The sequence below is a fragment of the Populus euphratica genome, unplaced genomic scaffold (genome assembly GCF_000495115.2).
Source record: "Populus euphratica unplaced genomic scaffold, PopEup_1.0 scaffold557.1, whole genome shotgun sequence".
In the NCBI taxonomy this organism is placed as follows: domain Eukaryota; kingdom Viridiplantae; phylum Streptophyta; class Magnoliopsida; order Malpighiales; family Salicaceae; genus Populus; species Populus euphratica.
In genome coordinates, this window is record NW_011500428.1 from 121,980 (window position 1) to 134,092 (window position 12,113).

The 12,113-nt window shown below is 32.6% G+C and overlaps 1 protein-coding gene across 1 annotated transcript; it reads right to left on the minus strand.

Moving 5' to 3' along the window:
- Window positions 1-2,550: 2,550 nt before the first annotated feature.
- LOC105114626 (probable mitochondrial chaperone BCS1-B) lies at window positions 2,551-5,106 on the minus strand. The gene has a single exon (XM_011011226.1). It carries the CDS (start codon window positions 4,311-4,313, stop codon window positions 2,763-2,765), a length of 1,551 nt encoding a protein of 516 aa, XP_011009528.1. The 5' UTR covers window positions 4,314-5,106; the 3' UTR covers window positions 2,551-2,762.
- Between the last annotated feature and the right edge of the window lie 7,007 nt (window positions 5,107-12,113).

A 12,113-nucleotide genomic window follows, 5' to 3' on the forward strand; every position in this document is an offset into this window, starting at 1 on the left:
CACTACAAATGATAGACAATCCAGTTCTAATTTAATATGTTTATGACCATAAAATACACATTATCTGGGTACTAGTCTATAACAATCCAAATGCAGAACAGGGAAGGGGGAAAAAACATACGAGATCTTGATATTTCATATTATAAATTAGAAAAAATTACAAACTTACCAAGTAATATTTAAAGTTTTTAGAAAAGGATGATCATTATCATCAAGGTCTATAGCTTTATTAAATGCATTGAAGCATATCTGGAGCTTGAAAAAAAAACCAATACGAGCTATAAGTAAAGGAACTTCATATCTAATATCATGGAACAAATAGAGTTTCAGGTCTTAGTAAACCGAATGCAACTTTCAGGGATAACAATTTATAAGAAACATAAAGTAATACGGACTCCATTTATCATTTACTAATAAATAGTTAACCAATTAATAAGAAACATTGTAATTTACGATAGTTGCATAGTAAGATAGTCTCAAATTCTCATGCAAGCATTTTAAAACTTCTATCCAATACAAAGCATCATTTACCCTCTAACAGTAAAAGGTAGTTTTAGAGAATCTACAGAAACATAAATATAAACTCACCAGAATGGATATAACGAGAAAGCATGATAGTAAAAATATGGTAGTCACATAGCTAACTTGTTCAAAAAAGCAAACAAATGAAAAGAAAAACAGTTGACAAATAAAAAACCAAACAAGAAATGAATTAATGGTCAAGATAGCAAGTTATTTACCTCTTAAGGAACTTGGTTTCCTTGTTAGAATTGACATGAGGCGAAGTAAAAATAGAAGGGATGCAAAACTAAGTGAGTGGAATGTATGAGCAATGTTTATGGACTTCACCAGCTTGATAGGAGAAAGGCTATTGATATAGTTAAAAGCAAGTGAATCCTGCACCTAAAAGTAAAAATTCATGTCAATCATTGAACATAAAAGCAACAAGATGGAATGAATACAAGATCCTAAATTACTAATCTAGAATCATATAAGTAAATTTATTCAGACAGAAGGGTTATTATTAATGATAGATAAAAATCAAATAAAAAAAAACAGCAATATTACTAGATTTGTAGCTTACATGAAGGTGGGCGTGGAATGATGATCCAAACCAGAGTGAAAAAACTTTTATTACTAATAATAATTGGATTTATAGGTATAGAAAAAAATAAAACTAGATCTCTATAAAGAGCTTAGCCTTAGAGATATGTTGGTTATGATGAAAAACAATAAAAAATGATGGCCTGTTGTTTTGCTACATGATGGCTTTTCGGGATCTGAAGGCTATAGTGAAAAAAAATAATTTTTGATAGCTTAATAACACGAAGGAGTGATGATTTTTACAAATCTGGAGGCTATAGTAAAGAAAAACAAAGAGTTATGGCTTAGAGATACGAAGGAGTGATGATTTTTAGAAATCTCGAGGCTTCAGTGAAGAAAAACAAAGCAAATAAAATATTTAGAGTAACAATTACATTATTGTGTTTATAAAAAAAGAATAATTTTGTTTAAATTTTTAAACAGTATTAAGCACCATAAATTTCATTACTTGTTTATCGTTTTTAGACCAGCTTTTCACATGAAAAAGCTGGTAAAAATTACTTCTAATTAATTGAGGTCCACAAGTTCAATACCAATTTATTTTCTTTACCAAATAATTAAAAGTTTTGTTTGAAATAAACTGCAGAGCCGCCACAGAGCCAAATACCTTTAAAGTGGTATTCTCCTCCGAGAAAAAAAATGTAGATTTCGCTCCGCCGTGCCAGCCATCAGCTCTCCCTTTTCCTTCATTCATGTTTTCCATGGAAAATAAATATTAATTTCTAGAGAGAAAATTGTCACCTGTCTAGGCATGACAACCCTTTCTCATCGTGAATGTAGACTTTTTAGTTACTTTAGCTCTCCAATCCTTCCTTTCCCCGACATGAAATCTGGAGCTTGTTAATCAAATTTGCCCCTCCTTTTGTTTTTCCTAAAGTGCCCTTTAAATCCTATCCATAAGCCGCGTCACCTCAAGATTAGAATAATTATTATGGCATACTTTGACATAATTAGAAAATGACAAGGCAAAGTACCGACTACAACAAATCTTAAGGAAGAACTCGAGAAGGTTATGAAGATCTGCTACCTAACACCTAGCCATCGTGTTTCACTTTCTCTATCCTTCCCGTCTCATTGCTTACGCATCTATTCCTTCCCTTGGCATTTGATCAATTCGACAAGGCGTTGCCACAAACTAGAAAAAAAAAAAAACCCAGAAAAAAAAATATTAACTTGGAGGATACAATTGGATCCTTCCCAAGTGCGCACCCTTGATGCTAGTTAGCAGCGTAGATTTAAGGCTCATCACAATCCAAGGCCCCCACAGTCATTCATAATTGAGAATTGTAATGGAAGAAGAGCATGTGGGTCACAGTTGCAGAGGAGGATGATGAGAAGGGAAAAATGGAGGCGTCATTAGACCCCTAAAGTAAGGCGTATATGAAAATCCCACATGGCCAAGCCAACCACACCACATGCAAATAAGTTTATCTGTTGATCATATGATACTACTTTCATTATTTAATTAATATTAAGATGGATAATAATATTAAACATTGAAAAAAATTGGAGACCTAATATTATCCAGTACAGATTCACTTCCAGTCTTCGCAGCAGCCCACCACCACCGCTTATGCTATGCACCAGCAACAATTTGAAGATAAAATAGAAATACTTTCAATCCAGAAACCAGCCAGTAAAATACTTCATTTTCTATATCATTTTATCTTCTTCTCTTCATCCTCCTCTTCTTTCTTGATGCTGTCCTCATAGTCACAACCTTCTTTAGGACTCTCCAAAGCTCTCTTCTCTTGCTCTTCCTCTTCCTCTCCCACATCATTCAAATCCTTCTCTCTAACACAGTCTCCACTCTTCAATTTCATCTCTGCCTTATTCTTCAATGCCTCCAACAATTCAATCACTGCCCTGTCCTTATTTCTCCTGTTCTTGATCAATAACTCACTTATATCAGCAGGAGTCATCTCTGCCTTGTCAATAACCTCTTCCAACTCCTTCAAAACCCCCTCATCCAAATCACTTTCTGCATTGCCCAAGTAATTCTTCAACAAGATCCTCAATGCAGGAAATGAACAGTAGCTCATGAAAACATGCATGTCCATTCTACCACTCCTTAACAATGCAGGATCAAGTTTGTCAATGTGGTTTGTTGTGAAAACGAAAATCCGCTCGCTTCCACAACATGACCACAACCCATCAGTAAAATTCAATAACCCAGATAAAGTTATTGAGTTCCCTCCTTCCTCACCAGTGCTAACACCAGACCCGGATCGCATTTCTGGGTCACAGTAACTCCTCCCAATAGAACTACTATTATTAGGACCACCCTTCTTCCTATTACTCAAATCAATAGAACAATCAATGTCCTCGATAACAATGATAGATTTTGAGCTTGTTTTCATCAAAAGCTTTCTAAGTTCAGAGTTATGGTGTACCTCAGTCAATTCAAGATCGTAAATATCATAACCGAGATAATTAGCCATGGCAGCAATCATGCTAGATTTACCGGTACCAGGAGGTCCATAAAGCAAATAACCTCTCTTCCAAGCTCTACCTGTCTTTTGATAAAAAGATTGACCATTTGCAAAATCTTTCAAATCTTCAATGATCTCAGCTTTCTTGACAGGGTCCATAGCCAGAGTCTCAAAAGTACTTGGGTGCTTAAATGGTACCGACTCCCAGGGATGCCCTCTTGAATCCAAAGACCCACCTCTTGAATTAGTATACAAAAGCCTGTCCTCATTTTTCCTCCTTATATCATTGGCTTTCTCCATAATGTAATCAAGATAAGAATCAAGAATCAAAGGCTTGTCCTTTTTCTTGATACGTAGAGTGAAACCTCTCTTCTCGTCAGGCAATGGACGCCAGGAAAATGTCTGTGCTTGTCTTTGAGTCACAATATGTTCCCAAAGGACAGTAACACCATTGAAGGTGTCAAAGAGAGTGTCATTGTTTGTTAGGCCAAAAGTTATAGCACTTGAATTCAGAGCACGAGTGAGGCTCAAACGGCTGCCAGAGGTGGAGACACAGGAGCTTAGATAGAGTTGGACTGCGTTGTAGAGCTCGTTGGTGTTGACTCCATCAATTTCTGTTATATCAAAATAGCAATAAGAAGTGAACATGTTAAAGATCCGGTTGAAGAGTTTCAGAGTCGCAAACCGGAGCTCTGGTGGGAATAATACTTGAAGGAGACTTTGACAAAAGGCCAACACACCAAGTATTGAGGCCAACGAGCCCCAATATTCTTTCATCCTGCTGTTCCTTTTTGTAAAGGATTGAGAGAGGTGGTGTTTAGTTTTTTGGGTTTTTTTATGAGAGGGGAGAGGGAAAGCAAGTAGATGTTTTCTTTCTGTTCTCTCACTTTTAAGGAGGTTTTGTAAAAGGGTCTTTCTTGCTTTAATTTATACGGACTGATGGGCCTTGGGATTTTGAGGGGTTTCTCTGTAGAAACTAGAAACTGGGGAATTTGTGGAGGGAGACATGTGGGAATAAAGGAAAAGAAAGGGCACAAAAAGGGCAGGGGAAAGGAAAGGTTTCGAGATGTGGAGGGATTGGTGGGCCAAGATATATACAAGTACAAAGAAAACAGTAGGGTAGAGAGGGTAAAAAACAAAAAGGATCCTGGAGTCTTGAGTTGGAGAAGATCAGAGCGGGGTCCAATTTGGTGTTCGAGGTGTTGGGGACTCGAGTGATTCACAGGAGATTTTTCAGTACTCTATTATGGAGGATTTGAAAAGGTCCTTTGCTTACAGGTAAAAAAAAAAAAAAAACTGAGATGGATCGTGAAATGAGAGGGATGATACTTCAAGATGCATGAATGGGACAATGAATGAGGCTGGACAGCAGACCTGCGGTTGTGTTATCAGAAAAGCAAAGCCATAACTATTTGAGTGACGTCTTTTTTACCAACACCATGTAGCTTAACATTTTCATTAATCCGACAGGGATTTGGCAGGGATTAAATACAAGGGAGATCAGAATTCAGTCACGAAACGGAGAAGCAAGAAAACAAAAAGGAAATTCAAAGGGCATCGTGATGTATTGTTTTTATCAAGTGAAAGGTTTTTTCAAGCATTGCCCTTACCTCAAGAAGTCATCCCGTGTTTGATTAATTTAAACGTAATCGTTATAACTGCGAATCTTCTTACCATGCCTAAAAAGTCAGAGAGCAATGCGTGTTATTGACCCAGGATGTAGGCGAGGAAAGGATAAACAGGAAATTACGACTGCTACAAAAGCCAATATATTATTCAAGCACTTGAGAGCTCTCATGTACAAAAATCAAAAGCATGTGTGGTCAAGTGACAAAAAATCAGAGTGAAATTGCCCTGTACTAGCCAGGATTGGATTATTCTCATTTTTATTATTTTATTGTTTAGATTTAAATGGTTGGAAAATCGAATGTAATTAATGGCTGAAATTTAAAATCGAATGTAGTCATAGGTGAGATTTGAAAACATTAGGCATCGCTGGAAATTCGAATGTAATTAAAGTAATGGCGAAGAGCGAGGGCTGAAGGTTTTTAACTTTTTATTCAACCCCATCGGCCCTTCCGGGCCCACGTGACAGAGCTTGTACGTGGAGTACTATGGTTATCTCAAATTTGGAGTTTTTTTCTGGATTCTAACGTAGCAAGAAAAAAGAAGAAGATAAAATAACTAGGTATAAAAGATATTTAGAAAACTAGAATAGCTCAAAGAAATGTGCATGTATCTGGGATTCATAAGTATTGAGTGTCATGTGAATCTTTTTTAAATTATAAAATTCAAATTTAATAAATAATAAAGAAAACAATTCATGCATTACTGATATTATTAAAGAAATTAACAAAAAACATCTAACAAATAAAAAAAATCATTAATTATAATTGAAATAGACCATATAAACAACATAAAAATAAGTAAATATCGATAGAGATCGCATGGCTCACTTCATTAACTATTTTTTCTATATGTTATTTTGTTTTATTTTATCAGATTTTTTTTACAGCATTGGAATAAAATGAAAAACACTCAAAGAGTTAGTCCCAAGTAAATCTCTTCTTTTTCAACTAGAATAAAGTTGTTAACACAGAAATGGAATTTTTATTTCCCTCCTATGCCTCTTAACCAATGGCCTGTCCCCAACTAACTTACTGCAAGGGTTCTGTCATAAAGTTCCCTTGATTCAGTTGAGAAGAAAGATCTTCAGAGATCGAGGTTGATGTCTAAACAAACAGGTTGTTCTCTTTTCAGCCATTGGATTTTACGTCCATGGTTTGAAGCTCTTAATCCTGGGATTTCATCTTAATCTCTCTCGAAAGCAGCTGTCTAAATCTTAATGGGCATCTGCTTACCGACCCTTCATGTACAAAGTCCACAACTGCGTGCAGAAGAAGAGCCTATCTTCTTAGCCTGTCCGAATCGTCTGAGACAGACACCCCTTTTTTTACCACTGTCTCCTATGTGCATTGTCTCAATAATCACGTACCGACATGTTTAGTTGAATATAACGGGATCGCATTCTATTCTTGGTTGTCTAATTTTTAAAATTGGAATATAATGGCCTATGATTACTTATTACATCATAAACATTGTGGATTAAACTCTAATTCATAATAATATAAGGATAAAAAACTTTCCAATAAGAATTAATTTGTAAATATTAAAAAAAATATGGGGATTAAAATAACTCTATTAATTAACAGAATTATTTATACTAAATTCTAGGACCAAAACTGAAGCATAAATAATTCTATTAATTAACAGAATTATTTTTTGTTGTTTTTAATCCTAATTACTCATCATGAAACAAAATAAAACATGTGGATGGTTAATAATAAGACATTATATTCATAGGCTAGCTAAAAAAATATTTCTAGGCCAAGAAAGGTTTTTAGCCCAGGCTCCTGCCGAACCAAACCGAGCACGCTCATGTGTGAATTAAGTCAACAATCCACTTAGTTTAGATCCTCTTTCCTGTAAAAGCTTTTGTGCTCTATTTCTCACCTATAAGCTACAAAAACATAAAAATAAAAATTGTAATTTGTTGATGCACCGTGGTATATGAGTGAAAACTCTAAAAGGTGCAGTGTTTTCATTGTACATGCATTGTGGCATGTGAGTGAAAACACTATAATTTTGAGTAGTATTTTTTTTTTAAATTTTATTATTTTATATTATATTATATTGGTTGAAGATTTATTAAATTATCTTGATGTTAAAATAAAAAACTTTTTGATACTGGTTCGATGTTTGATTTTATAAAATAAAATTGATTTTATTGTTTTCACAAAATTTAAAATAAAAAGATAAAAATAAAAGTGAGTGAAAAATAAAACTATTTTTTTGTCCAACATGGTTCGTTCATCACTTTTTGGAGGGAGTTAGCCTCGGGATTTTTCTTAATCTGTATTATGGTCATTTTAGTTTTGTAATTATATGTTTTGGTCAAAAAATTTATTTCATTCACATTTAGGTCCCTCTATTTGAGGGATAAGAGAGAGAGAGGGAGAGTTGTTAAAAATGAGAGAGGCAAGAGATAATTAGTTTTTATATTTCGTTCTTTAGTGTTGATAAAAAAAAAATTAATGACAAAATCAAGTAGATTAAGATTAAGAAGGAAAATTTTTTCAGCTTAATCTTGTGTTTTTTAATCAATTTAGAGATATTTTGTATTGAGAGGTTTGATTAATTGAGGTTTTAATAGATTTTTAGATGGTTAATTTTAGGCAAAATGAATTTTTAGTTATTTGATGTCCTTACTTTTTGGCGACTCTCACATCGCTACAATCTAGAGTAACAGACAACATGTTGCATGCACTGTTTTTTTACCCTTTCTTTTAACATAAAAAAAAAACATGGAGGCCTAGCATGTCGGCCACCCAAGCTTGGCTTGCTTTTGTTCTTATTTTTTATTCTATATCTTTAAATTTTAATTCATTAAAATAGACTAGTCAGAAATTAATTTGAGGAATTTTTATCAAATAATATTAAATTTTTAATTTTTTTATAATACCATAGTTTTTTTATTATTATATTGGCGGGCACTCTTTTAATTGATAGTTTTTTATTTTAATTTTATTTGATTGCAAATTTGTTTCTAAATATGGTTTGATTAAATACCATTTATTTTTTTTAATTTTTGAAAGATATTATAATATCTTGCTTATAACATTAGAAAAGATTTTTTTTGTCATCCTTCACAATGATTTTTTAAAATGTTATTTGTTGATTTTTATGTTCTTTTAATGCTCATTTTGATAGAGTCAAATAAAAATATTTTTAAATAATAAATTGTTAAATCCTCAAAAATTTATGAGCAAGTTATTAATTAATCTGAGTTAATTTAAATTGATTTGAAATATTATTATTTTAGTATAAATCTTTTATGTTCATTTTAATATTCATTTTGATATAATCAAATAAAAATATTTTTAAATAATAAGTTGTTAAACATTATGAGGAAGTTATTAATTAATGTGAGTTAACCTAAATCGATTTGAAATATTATTATTTTAGTATAAATATAAAAAAAGTTAAAATAATTTCATTTAATTTTTTTTTCTTTAAATCAAATTGAATTTGTAATTAGATAATATCAAATCAGTTTTTACTTATCTATTTAATTTGGAACTCAATTAAGATAATCTGGTCACCACCAGGCCGCAGTTAGTGACATTGTCAAAACAATGCTCACGGAATGCAGATGTGGTGTATTGCTATTTGCTAGTATATTTCTCAATTCATCCTCGCCAGCATTAGCAGACTCCATGTAAAAGAAAAACAGAAATCCATACGAAAGAAGACATGTCAAGATGAAACATGTCAACGAGATGAAAGAGTTTTAATTTAAGGGATGCCTTTCTTGTCATTATTGCAAGCCGTTCAAATTTATTTTTGATATTATTCGGATGTCTTTTTGACTTTTATTAAATGAAGTACATAGAATTATAGAGTTATATTTCTTCATAGAAAAAAAAAACAGGAAATGAGGAATTATATAACAAATCATTTTGTTTCATTGGAGTTTTAATTTTTTGCTATACAATTAAATAAAAAAGTTTTAAAGGGTTTCCTATGACAAGAAATCAAATATTTTAATCTATATTTATTTTTTAATTTTCTAACTTGGTGTTTAATTAATAACTTTTCTAGATCTATTTTATTAAAGGAACACATAAAAGTTTTAGCACGCAATAAAAAAAAAAAACTTTTCTTCCTACCATAAAATATGCTGGTAACAACTACACTTATTTTATATTAAAGGTTATTTTTATCCAACTTGCAATGAAGTGTAGGCTAATGAACTAGTGTTTATTTATTAAAAAAATAAATATATGTCCGTGTGTTAATTTGAATTCCTTGAGAGAGAAACTCTCACAATACCACTTTGGAAAATTATTTATGTTAAAAAATATGATCAAAATTTACCATGTGTTTGTAAAATCTGTCCATTTCAAATCAATTATTTGAAAATTAATTGTTAATCATCTTATAATTTAACGCAATTTAGTCCAACTTGGTTAAATTCACTGTATGATAAATCTTGACCAAATCTTGGAATTGAAGCCTGTACACGATTATTTTGAGAGTCTTCGCAATTCCTTTGGTTAGGTGGTTTGATTATCTATCCATTTATCCATGTTATTGACTACTATTAAATAATTTATAGATCAATTATGTTATAATTTTTTTGTTTTTTTAATAAGAAAAAACTAAATCTTTAAGGGAGACTAGTCTCACAAATCAAACAAGATGTAAGAAACCCTACTTGACTTTAACATATTCAAGAAGAGATAATGCATTTAAACTAAACTAGAAAAGAACATTAAAAAGTAATAAAAGAAAGATAAAGTTTTACTCTTATCAGACCTAGTCAATTTCATTAATGACAACGGATTCCTTAAAGAGCAACTATTGGTATTACCCAGTAAATGTAATTGCATTGACTTTCGGTAAATTATATAAAATTAACAATTAACATTAGCCAACCATAGATAAAGTGGTAAGAACCACCGGCTTAATCTGTTCTGTCCTCTTCTGTTTCGCTTGCTAAACAGTACAAGTGAGGGACATGTGGGGAAGAGAGAGTCCAATCGGTTTGATAGCCCCGAGCTCTGTTGTCGCATGGTATAGTTTTAATCTAAAGAGAATCCTTATTGGGGCTCGTTTCTTCATGTCTGGTCGCCAGCACATGCCCACGCTTGCAAGCAAAGGTAAATCCAACCCAATAAGCAAAGCAACCCATCTGTCTCTCACACAGTAATTCCTGCTACGTACTATTCTGTTTCAGCATGGCCGTAGCGATAGGGCTGCATGTTACTTCCTTCCACCTACACGTAAACTAAATAATTGCTGCAGTAAAAAAAAAAAAGACAGTAAATATATAGAGATACAGACAGTGTGACCGTACGATTTTATGCACATGTAATCCAAACAATGCTTCCAATGATACTGTACAGTGCCAGCCAAACAGTCCTTCACTGTCTGCGCATACAGCAGCGAGCGTGCAGCCGTCGAGAAACCAAGGGGCCAGGGAGTTATTTTTTTTTTACCATAGGTCAAGAGAAAATTACACGAATTGGATGTTAAAAAAAAAAACACATCCAACAGTGGCCTCCATCTTAAACAATATATAGAACAAGAGTCCCTGTTGTATACATTAAACATGATTCTGATTTTCTTTATTAATGAAAAAAAAAAAACTAAAACTGAAAATCAAATATTATCATTACAAAATTACTCTTAAATCATAAAAACTTCAATTATTATTTTCAAATTGTGCACAGACAAATAATTTTTTTATTTTTTGTGTACAGTTAAATGTTAAATGACTTGCCTATCTTCTAAATAAATAAAAATTTTAAAATTGATGTTAAGAGGCGCTTAAGTTTTTTTAAATATTTTTACCACATTATAATTACTTAATTAACCTTTTAAATAAAAATATACTAAACTATCATTTTTATTTTTTCTTATGGTGTTTTTGGTTAATATCAAGTTGAATTAAGGGCATTTTTATATTTAACAAATTATAAATATTATTTTTAAAAAAACTTGTTGGCGTGTAAGTTATAAGCGCCATCAAATGAGCAACCTTATGCCCTTCGTGTGACATGTATTAAGTTGTCTTGTAACCAAAAGTTATCTTTCAAGGTGATGCTTGAATCATTTTAACATCCCTTTTATGATTAAACACTGCATGTGGCAACCTTCCTTTTAGAACCTGCTTAGTTATGTGAGAGCGTCCACATTTCCTGCGGTTCTATTAAAAAAAGTTGTTTGGTTAACAACTACCAGAGTTTTCAAACGTCATGGGACCCATAAAAATTGTGTTCAAAACGCAGGTTAAGTAAAAGCAAATGGGAGTTGCTTTTTCTGTGGTTACGCTTTAGAAAACACTGCAACCTTTACCAAAAAATTAATTAGCCCTGGTCAATATTACGATCGTCTCCCCGCCTCCACATTCGCCTCCCCCAACTCTCCTCCTCTACAACTGCCCTCTTCTCAAAAAATCAATGCTCCTCCTCGTGCTTTTAGTGTGGTAAACACACCCACCATTCTTTCACTAATCGTGACAATGTTTGTAACCGAGTGTAGAAGCCCATCTGCCACTGATCTCCTACCGTGATGAACTCCTTTCACGGTTGAAGAAGACATGCACTGAAACAGGTAATTTTCTTTGCACTTGACCTAAAAAACATACAGATTAAGCTAAAACAAACTGTGTTCTCTAACCAAAATTTTCTCTTATTGTGTCTTCCTTGCCAGAACCAAAGAGAGCATCGAAATCAGTCTCCTGGAAAGCTAAAGCACAAGCATCTTACCCATTTCTGTCTCGGATGCACAAAAAAATTCAAGGTCAGTTTCTCTGTTTCGGTTGCACAATTATCTCTGATTCTCTGTTTCTATTTGCAAAATAATTATATCCCAAAATGGTTAAAGAATTATGATATTTACCTTTCATTTTCTATGTCATTTAAGAAATTAAACATTAGGGAAAAACAAAAAATATTGTGAGTTTTCATAGCCTTTTGTATTATTATTATTATTATTATTATTATTATTATT